Source organism: Chamaea fasciata, unplaced genomic scaffold (assembly GCF_029207755.1).
Source record: "Chamaea fasciata isolate MVZ Bird 193981 ecotype frontalis unplaced genomic scaffold, bChaFas1.0.hap1 SCAF_18, whole genome shotgun sequence".
Taxonomy (NCBI): domain Eukaryota; kingdom Metazoa; phylum Chordata; class Aves; order Passeriformes; family Sylviidae; genus Chamaea; species Chamaea fasciata.
The window spans coordinates 9,963,658-9,987,133 of NW_027094103.1; the positions used below are offsets into that span (position 1 = coordinate 9,963,658).

At 55.4% G+C, this 23,476-nt stretch overlaps 1 protein-coding gene across 4 annotated transcripts; it reads left to right on the forward strand.

The window, feature by feature from the left end:
- Nucleotides 1-11,854: 11,854 nt before the first annotated feature.
- On the forward strand, nt 11,855-22,660 carry CMKLR1 (chemerin chemokine-like receptor 1). Of its 4 annotated transcripts, none has more exons than XM_066199772.1 (3): nt 11,855-12,010; nt 18,904-18,994; nt 19,450-22,660. In XM_066199772.1, exon 3 carries the CDS (start codon nt 19,518-19,520, stop codon nt 20,601-20,603), a length of 1,086 nt encoding a protein of 361 aa, XP_066055869.1. In that variant the 5' UTR covers nt 11,855-12,010; nt 18,904-18,994; nt 19,450-19,517; the 3' UTR covers nt 20,604-22,660. The 4 variants fall into 4 exon arrangements, with proteins under 4 accessions (XP_066055869.1, XP_066055867.1, XP_066055870.1 ...); XM_066199770.1 differs by lacking the exon at nt 11,855-12,010 and adding an exon at nt 12,669-12,765; XM_066199773.1 differs by lacking the exon at nt 11,855-12,010 and adding an exon at nt 12,669-12,765 and having other exon boundaries at nt 19,513-22,660.
- The last annotated feature ends 816 nt before the right edge of the window (nt 22,661-23,476 follow it).

Below are 23,476 nucleotides of genomic sequence, written 5' to 3' on the forward strand. Positions count from 1 at the left end.
CCTCCCCTCCGCTTCCTACACCGGCTTCCGGGAAGCGCCGCGCCCCGGGCGCGGGAGAGGCTCGTGGAGTGTAAGCACCGGCGAGCGTGCACGTCAATCATGCGAAGCGCAGCCAATGAGAAAGCAGGACGGGGAGTGGGCGTGCGCCGTTGCCATATAAGGGCATGGCGTGCTGTTGCTGGGCGACGGGAGGGCGGCAGGCCCCGCTCGGCCCGCCCGCAGGGTTTAATTCCGTTTAATTTATGGCCATTTCCATGGAAAATCACCTCTTTCTCTTCGCACAGAGTTCCCGTCGCCTATCCATGGCCTTCTGGAAAAACGCTCTTTATTTTCGGCCTTAAGTAGCTGCGTACCTCGGTGTTCCACACCTGTGCCTCTCCCTCCGCTGGAGGTCAGGAATAGGGAGAGTTTGGAAAAAAGTTGAGGGAAAAAGATAATGTGTTAAGGAATTGCAGGTCATGCCCTCAGAATCAGTATCTAGCAAGGTGATAAGGTGGTTTTGTACCAGATGCAGATTGTCACCAGGAGGGGAAAATAACCTGGTTTGTCAGAAATGAATTCAGGATATTTAAACTTCAGAGGAAGCTGAGGGGAGACCTCCACAGATGTGCCCCTGCCCAGCATCCCAATCCACATGAGCTTTGTGCTGCCCCACTCCATCCTGCTTCCTCTGCAAATGGACTTTTCCAGCCACAATGCCCCTTTTCGGGCTTGTTTTCAGCAGGAAAAGCAGGATCTGCTCTCTCGGAGCTGCTGTTCCCTCAGATGTTAATTGATTTTACTGCGGTTGACAAAAGCAGCTGGATGAGCTCGGATCAGCCTGATGGGATCAGCTCTGGGACCTCTCCAGCACACGGAGCCCCAGGCCATCCCTGCAGCTCCAAACTGTCCTCCAGCCCAGCAGGAGCTGCCAGAGCCTGGTAATGCCTACGGAGAACTTTGGGGGATAATCAGCACCAGAAGGACGAGCAAATTCCTCTTCTCTCCAAGAGGAAGCTTCGACACAAACGTGTGTTCTCCCCTGTGCCAGGGATCTGGCACCTACAGCTAATTCTGGGATAATTACAGAGCAGGGATGAGTTTCCCTTTTAAAAATGGGGAGAAACACACTTAGAATCTATTCCCTAATTAAATCCACTCCAGCAGAGTGGGCCAACAGGGACAGGCAGGAATGCCTGGTGTCTCATCCCAGCTTTGATAAGGATGGACCCTTGGAATGGTCCAAGCTGAGGCAGAAGCTGATGATGCCACATCATCCCTTGGGACACTGCGGATCCCTGGCATTCCCACAGCTCTTCCTCAGCATAGATCTGGGCCAGCTCAAGGATTTCCGTGTATGACTGGGTCAGGAATAGCAAAGGGAGGTCCCAAAGTTGGGAAGCAGAAGGGCTGTGGAAGAGAAGAGCTCCTGGGTCATCCTGACAGTTCTCGACATAGCTGGACACGGCTGTGCCAAAGGGATCCATCCCATCTGGAGCCTTAGGGGAATTTGCATTTGGAGCAGCGTTCCAGAGGGATGCTGGAAGCTTTAGCGTGAGGCTGGGGTTTGTTCCTCTCCATCCGAGGCCGAATGCGATGGATTTGGGAGCGGCCGGGTCACCGCGGCCGGCAGATGGCACTGACTCATCTCGCTGCTCCATGGAAACATCCCAGCCTGCTGCGTTCCCTCTCCAGGACCTTCCCACCTTCTGCCTTTGGAGGCACTCCTGGAAAAGATATTTGGAGGCTGAGTAAGGCCCTGGCTTCCTTCTGGAACTGTTTGTGCTGGGATGAAATTCCCTTGTCTGCGCGCTTGGAGGTTCCTGGGATCCGGGGTGTAACAGCAGCTGAGGCACGGAGCTTGTGCTTCCCAAAGCTTGCAGAGTGCTCTGACTGGGAGGCTGATCCTCGGGATCATCTTCCCTGGCATAAATTTGGAAGGTGTGATCAGGCAGATACCTCAGTGTTGTTTCTTTCAGGCCGGGTTGGAGCGAGCTGGGATGGGGAAGGTGTCCTGCCCGTGGCAGGGAGTGAGGTGATCTGGAAGGTCCCTTCCCACCCAAAACCATTCCGTGATTCCATGGTGTTTCCCAGGCGCCAGAGGAGCAGTGGGATCAGGGTGGAAACCTCTCCTGCCACAGCCACACGCAGAGGGAACATCACCCCGTGTGATGCATCCCTGAACAGCCACAGTTCCACCCATTTCCCATATCCCCAGGGCTCCAATGTAGGACAGGGAGGGCTAAAACGGGCAGGAGGGTGGGAGTGCTGTGGGAGCAGATTACAAAAGGAGCTATTTTTCCTTTAAGCTTCTCAGCTCGCCCCCTGCTTAGGTCCTGACAGCTGTCAGAGCTCAGCAGGTGTCCCGGGGAGATTTGGGAGGGCACGGAAGCAGCTTGGCACGCTCAGGGGTGGCACTGCTTGTGTGTGGATTCCCTGGCGCTGCCAGTGCCACCAGCCGTGGGGACAGTGCTGGCCCCAAGCTTTTCTATGCTGTAAGATCCTCTGCCGGCCTCGGATGGCTCATGCTCCTCCCTGCGTGGATTTCACTTCAAACCCCACCTGTTTAGGTGTGGGAATGACTGGATCCTCCTGGATTATTTTTTTTTTTTTTTTTAAACCTGGTGATGGTCAGCTCCAGGCTGGAGCCAGCAGGAAATTCCTCCTGGGCAGCAGGATGTCCTGTGGGATGTGCTGGGTGCAGGGTGAGGCTGAGGAGAGGCCGTGTGGGAGTGCTCCGGGGACAGCCCTGTGCCCTGCAGGGACATTTTTCCTTCAAGGTGGCAGGAGAGGGGACGATGCTCGGTCACCGTGGCAACGGCAGTGCAGGGATGCTGGGGACACAGCTGTGTCCTGGCAGAGGTGCTGGGGAGCTGCTGGACATCCCCTGTCCTCATCCTGGGCTGAATTCCAAACGTTTCAGGCAGCGTGGGCTACCTGGGAGGGGCTCTGCTCAACCAGGATGCCCCAAGCAGGATTTGAAAACAGGAATATTCCTGAAATTTAAGAGTCATTGAAGTTCCTAAATCCCAGGGAGAGAAACAGGAGCTCTGGAGCAGAGGCCTCAGAAACCACCTGCCACTCCCATTTTGCTTCTCCATGGATCTAAGTTTCCAAAGGCTCCCAGAGCCTGGGATATGCAAATGGCTCCTGACATTTGCTGGTTGGGATAAATGGGAACCAAAGCAAATGGATGATCCTTTAGGAATCATAAAGCCCCTCTGTGGTTGGTGACATTGAGGATATCAGCCCTTGGAATTCTTCACCACTCTTTCCTCAGCACCTACGCTCAGGAACAGGGCAGGAGTTGGGAAAAAAAAAAAAAAACAGATTTGCAAATGGAAGAAATGGATTTGCAAACCTGTGCTGTTCAGCAGAGCTCAGGGAGCCCCGTTGGAAGTATGGAGACAGAGCCTGTGTCATTCCCAGCTTTCCAGGGTGCTCTGCTCATTTTCCTGCATGCTGCTGGATAAAACGGATCCTCTGAAATTCCTCCAAATTAAAATCTCCCCTCTCCCGCTGCCAGCAGGGAGCAGCCCCTGTTTGTGGAGCTCCGTGGTTAGCAGGTGCCTCCAGCACTCTGCAAAATCTCGGAGTTGGGAAATATTTCCCTTTTTAAGGCCGGATTTAATGCCTTTGGAGCTGGAATGTCAAATTCCCCCAGCTCGGCTTTGCTTTCAACAGGAAGAGGCTGAGCTGGAACGGGAGCTGGGTGTGAACCTCCCTGAGCACTGGGAGGGGGCAGTGCCAGGCTCTCTGTCCCTTCCCAAAAGGAATGCCACTGGCAGCTCCCTGCTTGTGTTTGGCTGCTGAACAGGAGCAGTGGGATTTTGGAAATAAACCCAGCAGAGGCAGGGGGGGGAACACCAGGATCTAAAGCAAGCTGGAGAAATCTCATTTTCTCCTGGAATTTCAGAGGCCTGAGCAGCAAACAAACAATTATTTCCCTGTGCCTTTGCTGGGTAGATCCATAATTCCTGAGAGACAGGGGAGCAGTGCTCCAAGCACGAGCTGCTGGCTGATGGATGACTGGGATAATGGCAGGGATAAATCAGGAGAGAGCTGCAGGGCCTCCAGAGGTGCCTCCATCCCTGCTCCTGGGAGCCTTGGGAGTGCAGGGCTGAGGTCTGGCAAGGCAGGAAGGAGCACAGCTGGGAAGGGAAGTGAGGAATGGAAGGAGAAGCCATTCCATGTTGTCCTTCCTTGGTGTGAAGTCTGTTGGGATGTAGGAACTGGAATTTCGGCTGGGTTTTGGGCAAGGCAGTGCTGCTAAAGAGGAATTAAAAGGAATTTGTGGGTTTCCCCAGCATATCTCGGATCTCTCCCTAATCCCGTGGCAGAGGAGTTCAAATCCTGTTCTCCTGTTGGGGAGGAAGATTGCCTTCCCTTCACCTCTCACAGTCATTTTACAGATTGGAGATAAACCCAGTGATTCCAGGAGGCTGCTGGGGGTGGGAAGGGCCTCAGACCTCCCAGGGAATGGCTCCAGCTCCTGCCTCCAGCAGCCTGTGGCAATTTTAATTTCCATGGAAAACCAGCCCAAGCCTTCCCGGCTCAGCTGGCATTTCTCTGGTATCCCACTGATGTTGAAATCAATTCTCTGCCTAATTAGCTTGTAGATGTTATTCCAAGGGTTATGTTTTTCCTCCTGTTTTTAGGTGTGTTAGGGTGCGGAAGGAGAAACGAATCAGGCAAACCACGAGGGAAAAGCATCTGCTTCTCTCTCTTCCACTTCCAGCACAACCTGCTGCTGGAATGGGATGAGGACACAGCTCTGAAATTGCCTTTTTCTTTTGGGGAGGGGAGAGAGACTCTTGGAGGTGTTGAAGCTGAGATTTCTCTGGAGGATCGGGGCACCGAATGTGTTGGGAATCATGGCAGAGGGTGGGAATGCATCCCTTGTGTCAGCAGGGAGGCCGTGGATGCACAGGGCAGGAGCAGGAGATGCAGCAGCCTTGGGAAAAGTGTTTGAGGGTCATATTCCAGCAGGAATTAGGGAGGTGTCCCAGCATCAGCTGAGTTCCCTGTGCCTGGCATTCCTGGAGAATGGATCAGGATCCAGAGCCAGAGCACCAACCATCGGTGTCCTCCTGGAAAAGGCACCCAAATAAGGTCAGCTCTGACGGCAACTTGGTTTTTTTGGCCCAGTGTTTGTGGAAAATCCGTCGGGAATTTGCCTTTCACTGTGATTTTTTTATTGCAGCTTTGGGGTCTGAGCGAGCTGAGCGAGCTGTGCCCTCTCTCCTGGACCTGCCTGGGTGGGAGAGGATCCAGGGAAAGCTGGAAACTTGGCAAACTCCTGTGGCAGAAAGTGAACCTGGGGTTGCTTTTTAAAGCCCGCGGGTAAACACATCCCAGGAACTGCCAGTCCATGGAAAACAGAGATAAGGGAGTCTCTGGGTGCCTCTCCTGGTTTCCCATATTTATTTGATAACTGGTGAGTGCAGCAGGCACTGCTGGCTAAAAATAAACGAGGGAGCTGCTCTATGGGATCTGGGATAGTGTGGTTTGGAGGGGAATGGTCCTTAGTGCAAGCTCGGGAATCCACATTCCTGGTTGTTGACGTGGAGCGGGATTTGCAGCAGGATCTTATCCCAGGTCAGTGTGGGTGTGCCTCACCACGCTGCTCTTACTGGTGTTACTGGTGCTGCCCTTGCTGGGGATGGCTCCAACACTCCTTTTGGGATCCCTGTCCTGGGATTGCTGCGATCCCTCTTTCCGTGGCATCGTTTGGAACAGCCCATGGAGCCCACCCAGCCTCAGCACCATCCTGGCACTAGTTTGTACTGGAAGCACTGGGAGGGGGCTGCTGGGGGTGGCTGCGGCCATCTGGGATGGGGGAAAGGGCTGATCCATGAGCCTGGATATACCTGGGGGATCCATTTTCCCTGTGGGAGTGATCCGGGTGTTGGAGACACCCAGGAATCCTTGGATCCGCCAGGATGAGCTCTGGATCCTCCACCCACAGCGCTGATTCCCACCCAACACAGATCCCTGGACAGGGCCAGAAGCTTTCTTCCAATTTTTTATCAATTTCTTTCCCTCTTTTCATCCTGGAGCAGCTCTGGGCTCCACTCAGCAGCACCTTGGCTGCAGGATTTGGTGCTTTTCCTTGGCTGGGGATGTAAATTCTCCCAAAGGGAAGGGAAGGGGAAGGGGAATGCGCTGCTGTTGTAAATCCCAGGAACACCAGGAGCCATGCCAAGAGCATTCCCATGGCAAATCCACTGCCAGGGCTGTTCCCAGTCTGAGCCCAGGGGTCCTGAAGGAGGAGCTGCACTTTGGATTCAAGGATGTGCCAACATCTAATGAAGGAAGAGCCTCCAGGCTTCCATTAATTAACAAATTAGCTCATCAAGAGGCTCGCTAATTTGTCGAATATAAAGCTGCCCTATTAATTAAACAAGAGGACAGATTTTAATTTGCCAGAGCGCACATTTAATTGATAAATGACTCGTTTAAATCCTTCATGGTGGAATTTTCCAGGAGCAACGATGGGAGACGAGCACATGGGTTCCTCCGAGCAAGGAGCCCCCACTCCTGGAATGTCGTGCAGTGCTCAGGGATTTGGGATCTCCAGTATCCCATCACCTCTCTCTTAATTGACCCATCCACTAATTGGGTCTACTTCCATCCAACCTCTCCTTCCTCTTCCCCTAAATCCCATTGGTTCCCTGTTTTCCACAGGGAAATGGTTTTGCAGGAGCTCCTCAGCAGCAGTGCTGGGGATTTGCTGGGTTGGGAAGATGCCAGGGTGATGAATACCCCAGTGCATTCCAGGTGGGACATCCAGGGAAATGCTTTAGCTTTCCCTTGGGGATTACAGCTCCTAGAAGGCAGCTTCTGCTGGCATTGGAAGCACCTGGAATTCCATGGCCAGAATTAATTCCTGCACTGGTGCATCCATCACTCCTGGATAAACTCCAGTGATCTCCAGCTGGTCATGAGGAATGTGTTTTGTGCCAGCCTTGGCCCTGGAGTGGATCCTGATCCAGCCCTGGCACATCCCAGGATCCCACCCACAGGTGAGCTGCCCTCCTGGGAACAAAGCTGAGGTTATTATTTCCCCCTGTAATTAAAACCCCATGATTTTATCTTGCTGGTGCTCTGGGAGTGGCAGGATCTGGCTGCTCGTGGCCATCCTGTCCCACTCCCGGTTTTCCCCAAATCCCTCACGGGCAGGAATGCTCCAGCCTCTCCCTGCTGTGCAGTTTTATGGATCCCCCAGTCCCACCCAGGTTAAATCAGGCTGTGAGGAACCTTAATTGAATCCTTAGGTTAAAGCCTTTCCATCCGACCCGGAGCATTAATCCCATAAAACGTGACACGGAATGTTCTCCGTGGCACAGCTTTCCCTCCCTTTGGGCTCAGCCGTTTTTGGCTTTCCAGGGTAAATTCTGGATCTGGCTTCCATCAGCAGCACCCTCTGGATAGATCCCTCCATTTCTGGATCTATTTACATAATTCTCAGATAACAGTTGGATTTTGGGACTGGGCTCCTGTGTGGGAAAGGGTTGCATCCAGCACGGGGCTGAGCTCTGGATATTGGGATCAGTGATCCAGATCCATCCAAGGAAGATGCTGTGGGGTACCCCAGTGAGGGCACAGGTACCCCCACATCTCCCTGGCACCACCGAGCAACTCCCTCATTCCAGAAATAATCCCAGCCTGGCAAAGGCTCAGGAATAAAACATATCTTGCTGTTATTTTTACAAATTCCGCGACGATCGGAGCCCAGGGAACCTGCACCAAGGCCACCCCCCCAGCCAAAAAAACCCCAAAAAAGGCATGGATTGCTCAGAGCTGACAGGAATGCTGAACCTTCCCTCAAGGAGCTGCTTCCCAGCCCAGAGCTGGGCAGCCCCTGTGCCCATCCCAGTGATGGGGAGCAGGATGGGGCCATTGGCAAAGTCAGCTTCAAAAACACGTGTCCCTGCAAAGCTCCGCTCCATGGAATGGTGAGTTCCCAGATGTTGATTGCAAGGAAAACTGGGGTTATTATTTAAAAAGTCATAAATAAAGCAGGATTCCTTTTGGATGTTTGGGAATTTGAAGGAATCCATTGTTATCAAGTCCTTGTTGTTAAGACAAATCCAGCTGGTGCCTTAAGGAATTGGGAGTTTCCTGAGGGGTTTTATCAGCCGGATCCCACTGATTTTTGCTGGGAGATTTCAGGAATTCTCCTCTCTCTCCATGTATGGTATCTTCACTCGGCGCACCAGCAGCAGGAAAAGCACAGCCAGAGGATTTTAGGGAGTTCAGGGTGAAAGATGAGCCTGAATTCTGCTCCAGCAGTTCCCAGCACGAGGAACTGAAACCTGTCAGCATCTCCCGTTTTCCAGTGGGAACAGCAACATCCAAACCTGGAGCCCTGTAGGCATTTTATCAGTGGAATTTCTTATTCCAAGGCCAGGCTGGATGGAGCTTGGAGCAACCTGGTCTGTGGAAGGTGTCCCTGTCCGTGGCAGGGAATGGAATGGGATGAGTTTAAGGTTTTTCCAAACCCAACCATTCCAGGACTTGATGCCATAAACCTCTGCTCATAAATCCCTGGGCAGGTGACATCCTGTCTGTCACCTGCTGAAGGGCTCCAAGGCGGGAACAAAGTGTCCGTGCCTGGCAATTCCTCATCCCTGCTCCGGGAGCTGTCAGTGGCCTTTGACAGCTCCTGCAGGAATTGGAAATCATGGATAAATCTCCCTCTGTGGCATTTCTATCACTCCCAGGGGGACCTGTCACTGCAGGATGGGGATGGGTGATGCCACAGATGGGGAAATCCATGGAACAGGGCCCAGCTGTGCCCTGGGGATATTCCCACCAACCCTCTGCCAAGGGTGGGGCTTGGGAGCCGAAAATTCCCAGTTGTCCCCTGGCATGTGGGTGTGCATCACTCAGATCCAGCCCCTGGCACAGCTCTGAGGGAAGCTCATGGAAGAATGGGGGAAACGACACAAGATTGGAGGCAAACATGGGAAAATGGGGAAATGACACAAGACTGGAGGCAAACAGAGGCTCTGTGAGGGTGTTTGGGGGCTGAACCATGTGGAGATTCCTGACCCACCCGTCCCAGGGGTGGGATGCAGCGGGATATAGTGCCAGCCTTAGGAGCACACTGGTGTTTGGCCACCCTGTCCCAGCCCTGCCGTGCTTCTGGGGCTATTTATAAGCTCGGGTTGCACAAGGTTGGGACCGGGGTTTTTTTTCTGTGGTTGTATCAAATCAGCGAAAAAAGGGAACGGGAGCCGTCTCTTGAACATCCTGTCTGTGGCTTTTTATTTGTGCAGGGAGTTTGCACTTGGATTGGGAGGCAGTGACGGGATCCGGAGCTCGGGACCACAGCGGGTGTGGAGCCAGGGATGAGCCCTCTGTGGGAAAAGCAGGGCAGAGTTATCCATGGGCATAAACCCAGCTCTAAAACCCGGGATTTGGAGCTGGGATATGCCGTGGGAGCCTCCTGTCTCATCCTAGTAGCTGAGCCCAGCTCCTTTTCCAGCCATTCCCGTTCGTCCCCACGGCTTTGCCCAGGGCAAGGGAAAGTGCTGCTGGATGCCGGAGAAACCTCCTCCCCCGGTGAGGGAAAACTTCCTCCAATTTCTTCCCCATTGACTGTGACATCTGTTTCGGGATGAGTCAGGCGGGTTCCCAGCGCCTGTGTGGGAGGGAAGAAGGGCGAGAGCCAGAGGGGTCAGACCTGCCGGGCTCCGGCCGCGCATCCCGGCCCCATCCCCGCATCCCGGCCCCATCCCCGCATCCCGGCCCCATCCCCGCATCCCGACCCCATCCCCGCATCCCGGCCCCATCCCTGCATCCCGACCCCATCCCCGCATCCCGGCCCCATCCCGGCATCCCGGCTCCATCCCCACATCCCGGCCCCATCCCCGCATCCCAGTCCCATCCCCGCATCCCGGCTCCATCCCCGCATCCCGGCCCCATCCCCGCATCCCGGCCCCATCCCCGCATCCCGGCCCCATCCCCGCATCCCGGCCCCATCCCCCTGCTCAGCGGGGAGCTGCTCCAGGGCGCTTAATCAGCCCAAATCAATTTAGAGCTTTAATTGCTTTGCTCGGTGTGGGTGGCACTCGGCGCTTGCCAAGGACATGAGAACTGCCAAAGGCTGCTCTGGCTGTCTGGAATTGCTGTTCCCGACGGCTGCTCCCGCACGGATCCTGCTCCATCACCAGCCCTGGGAACAGGGATTTGTCTTTGTGCAGGCGCTGCTGCCGGCGGGGCTTTGCTGAGCAGGCGATGCCGAGTGCCCGGGAGGGGAAACCCCAACCCACAAACGCCGGGGATGGGAAATCAAATCCCAAGTCAGCGCGTTTTCCCTTCATCTTGCTAAACGCAGGGATGAGTGTGAGACCAGGATCCTGCATCCTGCCTGGATGTGGCGAAGTGGCAGGTGCTCAGGGAAGGAGGCCGTGCTGAGGGATGGGTTGGTTCTGTGGGGCTGCAGAGCTCGGCCTTGCTGGGAACACTGGGAACACTGGGAACACTGGGAACACTGGGAACACTGGGATTGTGCCGGCTCTTGGCTCTGGAGCCCTCGGAGCTGCCGGGATTTCAGTCATTGCTCCAGCACGATGTCCCGAGGTCAGCCCTTGGCAAGGCCACGTGCAGGAGCATCCATGGCTGAGCATTCCCAGCCCCAGCAGGCCCTGGGGTGGTTTTGGGAAGCCCACAGGTCCCAGCTGGTGCCATCTGGAGCTGCCTGGGCCAAGCATCTCTTGGTGGAATCAAATCTTGATTCCAGACACACAAAAGGAAATCCCATCAGTTTGTGGTCGGTTTTCTCCCTTGCTGGCTGGATTCAGGATGTTTTTTGCCACATCTTTACAGCTGAGGGTAATTAATTGACCTTAATTAATCTCCTGTGGTAGATGAACTTCCTTTCTGCTGGGGAGAGGGCTGGAATGACTGGTGACAAATCCAGTGTTGCTTGAGGTGGTGCTGGGGTGTCCCAGTGGTGCAAATCCTGCTCCTTTTCCGGGCTGGAGGAGGGTGAGGGGGCATCACTACCAAATTTCCTCGTGTTTCCTTGTGCTGCCTTTGCTCCCAACCACTGCACTGGCTCTGATCCTGCTGGGATGGATGCTGGGATTGGGATGGCTGAGGCTTGGGAGTGCGGGAGCTGCGTGGGGAGGGAAGGAATTTTCCTGGTGCCACATCAAGCCTGGGGTTATCCAAACCTCTTGCTCTGTGTGGGTGGGGGCTGGGCTGCTGAGTGCTCCCAGACTGGGGGGGCTGCCCCAAAAACCTCTCGTTTGTCCCGCTGAACCCCATCCCTGCATCCAGCCTTTCCCATCCCTCCTACCCGGGAGAACCTGGAGCCTCTCTCAGCCCCTCTGTGCCCCCCAAAGAATTTTTCTTACAGGTGTTAAAGGGGCTGAGGGTGACAGAGCTGCCACCACAGAGCCTCTGCGGGCTTGGGGCCGCAGCCTGAAAGCAGCTGCAGCATCCTGGTGGTAATGAAATCCACCGGGAAAAGCAGCCCCTGAGCAGCAGGAGCAGCCGTTTGGGAGCCAGATTTGCCTGAAGGGAAGTGACTCAACGTCTTGGAAGGAGTTGGGGGCGGTGAGGGGAGCAGAGGACAGCGGTTGACCCAGGGTGGGGACAGCACAGCCAGGGGGGCTGGCAGCCACCTGCCTGCGCTTGGGTTCCCGGCTGGAGCAGCATCCCCGCGGAGCGCTCTGTGCTCCGTTATCCCTCCGTGGGATGGTGTGCTCCGGGCCGGGGGGCGGCACAGGAAAGGAGGCCCCTTGGGAGGCAGCTTGTTGCTTCCTCACGCTGGGTTGTGATCCAGGCCGGCGTTCCCAGCTCCCGGCGTCACACCCTCTCCCAGCTGTTGCTCGCCGAGCATCGCGCTGCCAAGAAAACCTTGGTGATGGATGCAATTCCCTCCCCGCTCGCTTAAAACCGGCGGGGAGCGGCAGCGCCGGGATCCGCCTGGGAATGGGATCCCGGTGGCACTCAGGGCACCCCGATCTCCTCCTGCCCTACACGGAGCAGCGGGACAGCCTTGGCACCGCACGAGGTATTGGGAAAAGTCACTGCAAAGCTCGGTGGGGGATTACTGGGAGCACTGGGGGCTGTTACTGGGAGCACTGGGGGCTGTTACTGCGGGAGCAGATGGGGCAGGATGTGGTGGCAGAGCGATGGGGCAGATCCAGCCTGTGCCACTCCCCAGCTGGGTCAGTTTCTCATGGTTTTTAGAGTTTCGGGCTGCCTTTCCCACTGTCCTGGGGCACCGCTCCTCTGCACGTTGCTGGGGACCTGCCACAGGTGCCACAAGGGTGGAATATCCCGGAGCTCCTGCCACATCCCAGGGGTCCTGCGAGCCCCTGGGACAGAGGGACACCAGGGAGCCGGTCACGAGCCCCCATGCCTGGCTCCACAAGGGGATTGGCACATCCCTGCCCGCTTCACATGTCAGGGCTTTTTGGGCTTCTCCTTTCCCCGCAGAGCCGGCACATCAGCACTTTTCCAGCCCTGATTCGGCTCAGGGATGTTGCGACACAGAGTTGTGCAAAGCTGGCAGTGGCTCCGATTCCTCTTTTTCGGCTCTCACGGGAGCTCGTCCGCGTGGGACAGGGTCAATGTCCCCACCTGACGGGACACGGTGGCCTCGAGCTCACACCCACCTGCCCTCGCTCCCTGCTGGCATCACCCCCCGTCCCCTGGCCACACTCGGGTGGTGGCTTTCCAGCTCTGAGGAAACTGGGATTCGTCCCTTGTGTGCGTCCGAAGCCAAGAGCTGGAAAACTCCTGGATCCTGATGATGGAGAGCAGGTGGGGACTGTGGTGGAAGGTGATGCTCTGTCACAGCGTGGTGCAGCTTTTGCTCCTGGTGTTTTCCATCTCCCTCTGGATGAGCTATCCCTGCTCAGGGCAGGGATTTGTGTCCATCCAGGCTCAGCTCATGTCGGATCACCGGCTGCACCGTGGATGCCACTGGCAGTTTCCGCCTCCTGGCAGGCACAGGGGTAAGGTCAGGGTGGCCCTTGGGTCGTCACCCTCTTTTTAGGGGTCACCAACCAGGACAGCCTGATTTCCTCACTGGGAATGCACTGCTGGATGAACAGCTGGGAATGGGCAGGACCTGAGGAGCAGCTTCTCTTCTTCCCTGCACCCCAGGAATGGCTTTGGGTTACCCTCTCCTGTGCGTGCAAGGCCAGGAGCACCCCAGGAGCAGGGCATGGATTTGGGGGGCCTGGGGAACAAGGATGAGAGGCAAGCCAGGGTGGAGGAGCCTGAGGAGACCCTTTGGCTGTGCTCACAGCAAGGGATACCCAAACCCTTCCCCAAGGCTCCCAGGAGATTCCCAAGCCACTGTGGGCAGCACAGGAGCTGCGGTGGACAGGGCACATCCCCCTCTGTGTCCGGCTAAACTCCGCAAATTCAACATCCTCCCCCCAGAGCTTCCCCCTTCCCCTTCCAGCCCTGCTGAGGCCAGCAGCTGGTTTATTCCACGGGCTGCATTTATTTTCCTCATCCTCCCATCCCATGTGCTTCTCCCGGGGATGAGAAACCTCGGCAACATCCGTGTCAGCTCCAGCTGGATGCCAAAGCCACAAGCCCAGGGTCGTTCCCATGCCAGCCCTAAGGGGGCTGTAGGAGAAGCAGGGATGTCTAATCCAACCTCTAAATGCTGAAAATTCCTTGGGGATTTATCCAGTTCAGGTAAAAGACTTCTGGATTTATATATATTTGTTAATTTATGTTTTTTAATAGGGATTTGGGAGGAAGGGTTTGCTGGAGGTTTGCGGCCAATTGAGGTTTTTCGCTCTCCTGTTGTTACACAGTGAGTTTGGGACCTCTGGGACCCCCACTGTCCTTCACCCCAAACCCCCTAATTTTCCCTAAAATCCCAACCTCTTTTGGAGCTGGGCTGTGCAGCCTGTGTGGTGGGAAAACAGCACGGAAGGGAGAGGAGCTGGCAGTGAATTTGGGGGGGGTTGATGTCCTGACAGTGTGGCAGTGTCCCCTCGCTGGGGACAGGGAGAACAGGGTGGCTTTTCTTTGCTGTGCTGATCAGCATTCAGCTGGGGACACAGAGCACAGCTGGGAGGATGCTCCAGCGGATCCGGGGTGACTTCCTCGCTCGGGGGGAGCCTGAGTCTGCTGTCCCCAGCCGTGCCACATCCCCTGCGGGGTCACGTCCTTTCCGCAGCCCTATTTCTGTTCTCTTGGGTCTCTTTCCCTTTGTAAGCCCCAAATCCAGAGTGATGTCCCCAAGGTTTTGTCCCCAAGGAGCCCTGACAAAGCCCAAGCCATGGTTAGGGACAGCATCACTGGGCTGCTGGGGTGTAGCAGGGAGGATGCTGAAAAAGAGAGGGGCTTTTGTCTTTTTATTGCCTGAGAAGTGCCGGGAGAAAACCTTGGATCATTAGAAAAGAAGAGAGCAGAGAAAAGAGGAAAAATAACTTTTATTATCTTGGAAGCCGAGTCACTTTAAGCAGCTCAGAAGTACAAACTGCCCTTTCTAAAGGAAATCTTTGCCTGTGTAGGTACAAACGCCCAAATTTTTCCCCTTTAATCCTCAAACCTTCCCAAGAGCAGAACAGATGCAGCAAAAGGCCGGGATTTTACCAACAGGGTGGCTCTTTCAACACTTTGTGCCAGGGCAGGCCAGGTTCCTCTGCCGGAGTTTCACCCTGGGAGGGGCCTTTCATGACCCAAATTTTTGAGGTCAGACCCCACTTTCTGCCAGGACTGGGGCACTTTCCCTGTGAGGGTGAGCCCACGCTGTGGCCAGGAGGATCAGTGGGACCCATCCCACCCTATCGCGACCCGTCCAGCGCAGCCCGGCCGGCTCTGCCCAGACAAACACTGACTCATGTTTTTCTGTCCCACCCTGGGCACAGCAGCTTTTTTAAGGCTGCCTTTTCCAGTTATTCCCTTTTTCCTGCGCTGTTCACACGGGCGGGGTGTGCAGCCTCGGCCGGGATGCAGGGAGAGGCTGGGAATGCCGGAGGGTCCCCAGTGTGGGGCTCTTGGATCTGTGATGGAGAACTGGGATGGATCTGAGTGGATGCAGGTAGGGATCAAGCTTCCCCACTGCCCTTGGAGCAGAGCTCTGTGCCTCAGTTTCCCCTGTGGCTGTTCCTCCTCCCCTTGCCATGGGGGTCTCCAGCTGCTGGGAGAACTTCCAGCCTGGATCCTCGCTGGCAGGAGCTCATTCTCAGCCTTCTGCTACTGCTCCCATGGCATCCCACATCCCTGTCCCTTTCCCAGCCTGCTGGAGCAGGACAGAGGGGTCAGGGATAGTGGCAGGGCTGGAATCACAGCCAGGAGCAGCTTTTGGGCAGGCTGGAGTTCAGGGTTTGGATGTCTCAGCTCCCTCCTGGTGGGCTGGTGGTGGATTTACACCAAGGAATGGGGCTTCATCCCGGGAATCCCGGTGGGAGGTGGGGTGCTGAGCAACATCATCCCTGTGGCATCTGTTGCCATGGCAATCCCTGGCTAAAATAAAGGGGAACTGGGGCTGGATACCCAGCGCTGCTTTCCCATTTGGAGCCTTGCTCCCTGAGATTTCCGGGAGCTGGGTCCCTGCAGGGATGTCCCTCCTGTGTGACCCTGGGTGCCAGAGGGATTGATGGGATGGCCTCGGGTGCCAGATTGGGATGGGATTTGCATCCACCTTCCCTAGGACATGAGATGCCATGGAATTCTTAGGGATGCTCAGGATCCAGCCCGAGGGTGGGACTCAAGCTCAGCCAGAAACTGTGACCGGCACCTGCCACACGTCCCCAGGGACATCCCTGCCCTCCGGGGACAGCCAGGTCTGTGGCAGGGCTCGGTGGGGTCTGGTGCCAGCAGGTCCAGAGGGACGTGGAGATCCTGTTTTACCCCGAGCCCTTCCCGAAGCTGAGCTCCGAACATCTGCCGGCAATTCCCCTCTCCCGGGAAGCTGTGCCGGAGCTGCGGGGGGAGCTGCCCGCGCCTCCCACGCCCGGAGGAAGCGGGTTGGGGTTTGGGGTGCGCTGGGAGCTCGGAAACCGCCGGTGGAAGGAGGGGAGGGGAGGGAAGTGCTCCAAGGAGGGAAGAAAGGCAGAGCAGCTGCCGGGGAGGAGGCGGGCACGGTCCCGGCTTTTCCCAAGGGATTTGTTTGTCCTGTCCGAGGTGTCCCGTGCCGGGGACAAGCATTTTCTAGGGGGGAACGAGCACCAACCCAAGGGCCCCCCGAGTTTCCTTCCCCAGTGCTGCAGACCCGGCCCTGGCAGGTCCCAGCCCGGATTCATTTCATGATGTGGATCAAAGCGTGATGCGCTTTGACAGCTCAGGCAGGATCTGATGTGCTCAAAAGCTGCTCTGCTGGTCTGATTTGATTTAATTTAATTTGATTTGATTTGATTAGGTTCTATCAGTTCTCCTCAACCTGTCCCAGTGGCTCCAGTAAAAGCCTGGCCGGAGGGCGCTGGGCAGGCAGGAGGAGATGCTGGCAGCCTGCCCATCCCTAAAAACTCCTGGAGCGGGGCTCTGGCACCGCCCTGCCCGCTGGGATGCGCTGCCAGGATCCGAGCATCCCCTGCCCTCCCCGTGTCCCTGGGACGCGGATCCCGCCGCGTTTCCCCGGTCACATCCGCCCCCCGCCCGTCTGCCTTGGCCAGGGCAGAGTTTTTTCGCCCAGAAAAGCTGGATTTGAACATTTTTCTGCTGTTCTCTCGGTTTCCTGTTGCCTTCCCAAGAACAACATCCCTGACCTCATCCTCCCCCGGTATGTGCCGGGATGCTGCCGGTGTGCGAGCCGCCCGTCGGGAATCCCACCCGGCCTTCCCTGGGTACCAAGACAAACACAGCTGCGGGAACGACGGAGAAAAGGCTATTTTGGGTAAACCCTCCGCTCGTTTTTGTTGAGGTAGGAGGACAAAGATGAATAGATTGAAGGGAGAACAGTGGTTTTGGCTCGAGCAGGGAATTTTCAGCCCGGAGAGGAGCGCTGAAACACTCTAAGTATTATGTGGCTTTTTTTTTTTTTTTTTTTTTTCTCCCCTCCCAGACTTTGGAGTTTTTTTGCTGTGAGAAATGAGGAAGTTTTGTGTGGTGGCCCCTGAGGCTCTCCATTTTTGGGAGAATTTTGGAGAGGCAGGTGGGAGTTTGCTGGATGGTTTTCCCAGCAGGTCTGGGCTCCTGGTGCCCACTCTGCCCATCTGGAATGTTTGTGGTGGGATTGGCAGCTGCCTGCTGCTCCTGTGGAGTTTGGGATTGCTCCTCATGAGCCAATCATCCACCGAATCCCACAGGGAAGCAGAGTCCTGGTGTTCCCGTTGCTCTCTGCCATCCTCATCCCGGCTGGAAACAGAGACCAATCCCTGCCCAACCTGGCAGAGCAAAATTACCAGAGAATTCAAATAAATAATCCAAGTTTGGAATGAGCTGAAAGTCATCAGGCCCAGCAATTAAAAATTATAATAAAGGGAGGATTTTACATTAAAAACATGGAAGTGGGCACAGCAGGAAGAGGAGTGGGAATTTCTCCTGTCCCTCTGGAACAGGGGCTGAATGGGGGGTCAGAGTGACCCTGGGGTGGTGAGGGGTGGAGGTCCAGCCCTGGGGGTCTCACTTACCCCATGGATGGGATGGAAACTGTGGTTGTGCAGCAAGTCCAGGGAGTTTTGCTGTTCTCTGGGTGATGGGGTGGGATGGGATGGGGTGGGATGGGATGGGATGGGATGGGATGGGATGGGATGGGATGGGATGGGATGGGATGGGATGGGATGGGGTGGGATGGGATGGGATGGGGTGGGATGGGACATGATGCAATGGGGTGTGGTGGGATGGGAGGCAATGAAGTGGGATGGGATATGAGGCAATGGGGTGGGGTGGCCATGGGGTTCTGGGCTCCCCCACCTTTCTGGGGCTCTGCCTTTGGGAAGGGGGATGACCTGAAAGTCCCTGTTCCATCAAGTGATGACTCATTAATCAACATTAACATCGCCGGGAGAGTCAGTTCTGCTGATTCTGTTCCTTCCACCGGATCATCGACTTTAATTCATCTCTTTGACCATCGAGGTTTTCCTGGGACAAGGCCTCTTCCCGGCTCCAGCTCATTCCCAAGCTTTACACTCAAACCTCATTTTTTACTGGCTGCTTATCATCCCCCGGAGCTGGGCCAGGGGGAGGTGACAGGGTGGGATTTCACCCCCGGCCGGGAACTCTGCAGCAGCAATGGCAGGAAGGAACAGCAGGAAAAGCCCAGGGAGAAACAATAGCTTCCAACACAAACACCATGGGAATTTCAAAGCAGGGCTGGCGGGAGGGTGGCGCTCGGGGGCCTTTGGGGTGAAACAGGGAACAGGGAGGGTCCTTGGACATCCCCACATCCCTCCTGTGAGGACACATCCGGGTGGGATGCTCTGTGCTTTTCAGTCAGTTCTGGGGGGATTTTGGTTTTAACCCCCCTGGCCCACATTCACAGGAGAGAGGTTGAACCCCCTCAATCCAGGCTCTGGAGCTCGGAGTCGGACAATGGCAGATGATGCTGTTGGTTTACCACAATTAACATATTTAAACATACAGGCCACCAATTGAATCAGGGAAATAACCCCGTGAGAATCCAGGATATAAAATAGGTCGTGCAGATAATGTGCACCTCATTTATACCTTCAGTTACTTATTATTTAATGATTAGTAACCAGTGCTTGGTTGTTTGGTTCTTTGCGTGCACCTGGGGATGCTGCTCGCGTTGGGTGCTTCTACAGAGAGTACAGGATGGGATTTCTGTCCTGGGTTATCCCAAAAGACGCTGGGGTCACGGCAGGACCCTGCCTTCCCCAGCCTGGAGGCGAGGAGGGTCCGCAGGCCAGCTCAGCCCCCCGAGAGAGGCTGCACAGGGTGAATTGCTGCCACACCCTGAGTGGTTTTCCTCCCTTAACCGCACATCCGGGGGCGAGTGGCCTTTCTTTGATGCCGGCTTTTATGTTACAGCTCATGCCTTAGGCCGGTGTGGAGGGAGCTGCCGCTGTGCCCTGGGACACTGAACTGTCACCTGTCCCTCGTCCCGACAGAGCAGAGAGAGGTGAGAGGGTGCCTGGTGTCTGTGGGGTGTGTGGGGAGCCTCCCTTTGCGTTTTCAGTCCAACTCAGCACGAAAAAAAAAAAAAAATAAAAGAGAAGAGCCGTAATATGTTGCAGATTGGAAGGTCAGAGCTGTTGATGAGCTGTTAATGAGCATTATCCCAGTTTTTCCCCTGGAAGTAGGCGGGTAATCAACCTTTTTTTTTGCAGGATGAGGCTGCAGCCACATCCTGGTGGAGCTGAGGGACTGAATCACGTCCTGATGTCTCATGGATGGGGGTGGAAATCAGGGAGGAGCTGCGGGAGCATCTTGTTTGGGACCGGTGGGGTTCTCACGGGGTCCCCCATTCCTGTGTGTTTGTCCCTTCGCTCCCTGTCCCCAGTTCCCACACGTGCTGGGGGCTGCTGTCCCTCCCGCTCTCCTCGCCGTGATTAACACCAAATGTTTGCTCGGCAGGGAAAAATCACTGGCTGCAGACCCCAGATCCCTGGGCTCACACGGATCCGCTGCCTTTCACAGGGACAATGGCACTCCCCAACCTGTCCGATTACTTGGATGGCCTCAACAACTACAGCGACTACTCGGACTACACCTACGAGGACAGCGGCAGCGTGTGGGCAGACCCGGCCCACGACCCCAAGGACATCACCAGGATCCTGTCCGTCATCATCTACAGCGTGTCCTGCGTGCTGGGCATCCTGGGCAACGGCCTCGTCATCGCCATCATCACCCTGAAGATGAAGAAGTCGGTCAACGCCGTCTGGTTCCTCAACCTGGCCGTGGCCGACTTCCTCTTCAACATCTTCCTGCCCATCAACATCGCCTACACGGCCATGAGCTACCACTGGATCTTCGGCACCGTCATGTGCAAGCTGAACTCCTTCCTCCTCATCCTCAACATGTACACCAGCGTCCTGCTGCTCACCACCATCAGCTTCGACCGCTACGTGTCCGTGGTGTTCCCGGTGTGGTCGCAGAACCACCGCTCCACCAACCTGGCCTACGGGGTCTGTGTGGTCATCTGGACCGTGGGCATCGTCATGAGCTGCCCCTCGCTCGTCTTCCGGGACACGGCGCAGACCCGCAGCTCCGTCATTTGTTTCAGCAACTTCTCCCTCTCCAGGAATAAATCCTACGAAGGGCTGGCCCTGATGAGGCACCGCACGGTGAACATCACCAGGTTCCTGGCCGGGTACATCCTCCCCATCACCATCATCACCTTCTGCTACGTCGCCATCGTCTTCAACCTGCGCCGGAACCGCCTGGCGAAGTCCAAGAAGCCCTTCAAGATCATCGTTACCATCATTGTCACCTTCTTCCTCTGCTGGAGTCCCTACCACCTGCTGAACCTGCTGGAGACGGTGCCCGACGCAGTCCCCTGGTCTGTGTTTGAGATCTTCATCCCGCTCACCACGGCTCTGGCAGCCTCCAACAGCTGCATGAACCCCGTCCTCTACGTCTTCATGGGCCAGGACTTCAAGAAGTTCAAGGTGACCCTCCTTTCCAGGCTGGTGAACGCCCTCAGTGAGGAGACAGGACACTCCAGCATCGTGCACAGGAGCTTCTCCAAGATCTCCTCCATGACTGAGAAAGAGACAACAGTTGTCTAAACTCCACCTGCAGGGGAGGGACAGAGTCCCCTGGTGTTGGCACTGTGACCACCCCTGCGGTGGCCCTGGTGTGGCTTGTCCAGCGCTGTCCTACAGCCCGTTTCTGACTGGTGTTGCTGCCTGGGGGTTGGCAGGGGCTGGAGACGCCCAAGGTATGGAGAAGACACAACCACCCTTGATCTTGTGTGGGATTGCAAAATCCAAACTAAGAAAATGTTTTGGGGCATTCCCGTCCAACCGTTGCGTTGCCTGACCCGGGAAGGGCTTTCCTGGTGTTTCCAGAGGCACCGTGGTGGGATGCAGGTTATCGGGAAGGCATCTCCCATGCCGTGGGTGATTCCTGCCATGGCCAAATTGGTGACACTCCTGTCCCATGTCTGTGTGTGGCTCCTCACGGTAAATTCCTGAGGAGTTTTGGTACCAGAAGGAGGTGTTCGTGACTTTTTTGGGGAGTATCCTTACGAGGGGTTGGAATATCCCACCTCAAAGAACTGGGAAGTCTCAAATGCCTTCCAGGGAATCCCAAGAGGGAAAGGTCAATTTGAAATGTCTTTTTAACCCTCCCTTTGATGGGCACGTTCCACACGGTACATCCTGCAGAGAAGGCAGATGTTTGGGACCAGGAACAGATCCATGAGCTGGGAATGAGATCCTGGGGAGAACCTGCTGTCCCCTCCTGTATCCAGGGAAGACTGGCTGCGTTGCCAGCTGCTCTCTAGTGGGACCAGTCGGTTCTATGGGATGATTTTGTCTCTCCCATCTTGGGAGACTCTGGGAATCTCGTGGGACACTCCGCTGCCACACACCGATCTCTGCAGTGAAGGATGGGCTGAGCCAGCACCTCGATCCAATTTCACACCCAAATAATTGTCACCCTCATTTATGTGTCACTCCCGGGACAGTGAGGAATCCCTGGAGCTGGAATTAGGCAGGCCCCTGTGGCCCTGGGGACATTTCAGGAGGTCCCTCAGGGAGCTTTGTGCCGAGTTTTGACGCGTTGGCAGTTGAGAGTGTGCTCCCAGGTGCCCACAAGAGCTGAAATATTTATTTATAGCTTTCCTTGGAAATCAGGAAATGGAAAGTAAAGTGGAGAGGCAGCTCCCAGGAAAAGCCAGGGAGCTATTTCCAGGCAGCAGATTGTGCCAGGCACAGGTAGAAGTAAAGCCGCGGTAATTGAGCCGCGGGAACATCGCGGATCAGAGCGGACGCTGCAGTGGGAGCTGGATTTCTGGATTTCAGACGGTGTCCTCTCCACCCCGGCGCTGCCTCGCAGCTCCACCTCGATCTGCATCACCTCCTCGGTGTGGTGGGACACTCAACACCTGGATTGTCTCCGTATCTCCTGGGGTTGGGATGCACCCACTTCCCAAGCCCAGGGCTACTCCCAGCCCAGGTCCAAAGAGACTCTTCCCTCAAAACCCCTGCTGGATCCGTTCCCATGGAAGATGCAGTGCCTGAGGAGGCTGCAGAGCCTCTCTGCTGGTGGGAGGAGGCTCCTTTTGCTCATTTCCCCCCGTGTTTAATTAATAATGCTGGAAGGTTGCCGGGATCCTCTTAGGAGTGGGATAGGACAGATGGGATGGACGGGACAGATGGACAGACAGGGCGGTGACAGGGACACACAGAACTTGCAGAAGATTTGTTTCGGGAACAGAGGGAGTGGGATGTACCCAGACCCAGCAGCCTCTGGGGCTTTTTGGGCTCAGGGTTTGTTCCTGGATGTGGGAACAGTGGGATGAAGCCTCAAGGACTGGATGCCATCCCACTGCCCCTCAGGTTGGTGCTGGGATGTTCACGATGGATTTGGGATGTTCCTCACTAATTTTGGCGTCTGTTTTTTTTTTTTTCCCAAGCCCATCTGTTATTACTCCAAACAACATTCCAAAAAAAAAAAAAAAAAAAAAAGAAAAAAAAAAAAAAGAAGCAGTGCCTTGGTACTTACCCTGGGGTTAAATCCTCACTGTAATGGCAGCTTGGGAATCCCAGGTTTCCCAAATATTTGAGTCCGTCTTTGTAGCTGTTTGCTTATTTAATAAAACCTCTGTTTTCCAGACAAATACCTCGATGTGTGGAGTGGGAAGGATCCCAGGGTTTTTCACTGAGCAGTCACTTCCCTGTGTGTATTCCTGATCCCTGGTGTGGAATTTGGAACTGTGGAAAGAGTTCAGGAGCAGAGGGATGGGGTTTGAGTGGCTGAGGTGGGATCTGAGCCTCCTGGATGGGCTTTGGGAGATATCCCATGGATGATCCAAGTGTTCCACCCCAACATCCATCCAGACACCAGCGCTGCTCTTCTGTCCCCTCTCGTTCCTGATTCTCCTCATCCTGGCAGGGTTTGGAATGAGGATGGGGAAGAGGAGTGAAAAATCCACTGAGTTTTTCCTGCTGGACTCTGTTAGCTCTGAATTAACACCCCCAAGGAATATCAGTGATTTCTGTTCCCGTGTCACCCGCTGAGACAGGCAGCCACCAGCTCACCCAGGCAGCTTTAAAAATGCACTTTTTTATATGCCTATGACATGGAAGCAGGGGGGAAAAAAAACATTCTTCAGAAAACTTCAGCCTCCTCGGCCAGGTTTTTCTTCCCTTTTTGGCAGAGTGGCAAAGAAATGCAGCTCAGTATTGCCCCAATTGCTCTGATATTCCTGAAATACTGCAGGAGCTGCAGCTCTGGAATCTCCCAGGGTGCTGAGGAGGCATCCTGTCATCATTCCTTGGATTTTTTTTTTTTTTGCAGTGCTGGATATTTTGTTCACAGAGAGGAGGGGTCTGCACTCCCGCAGAGTGGTGGGAAGTTCCAATGTATTAAATCAAGGATCTTTGGATGTGTCCTGGTGACCCCAATCCCACCCCTGCGCTGCTCAGCTGGAGAC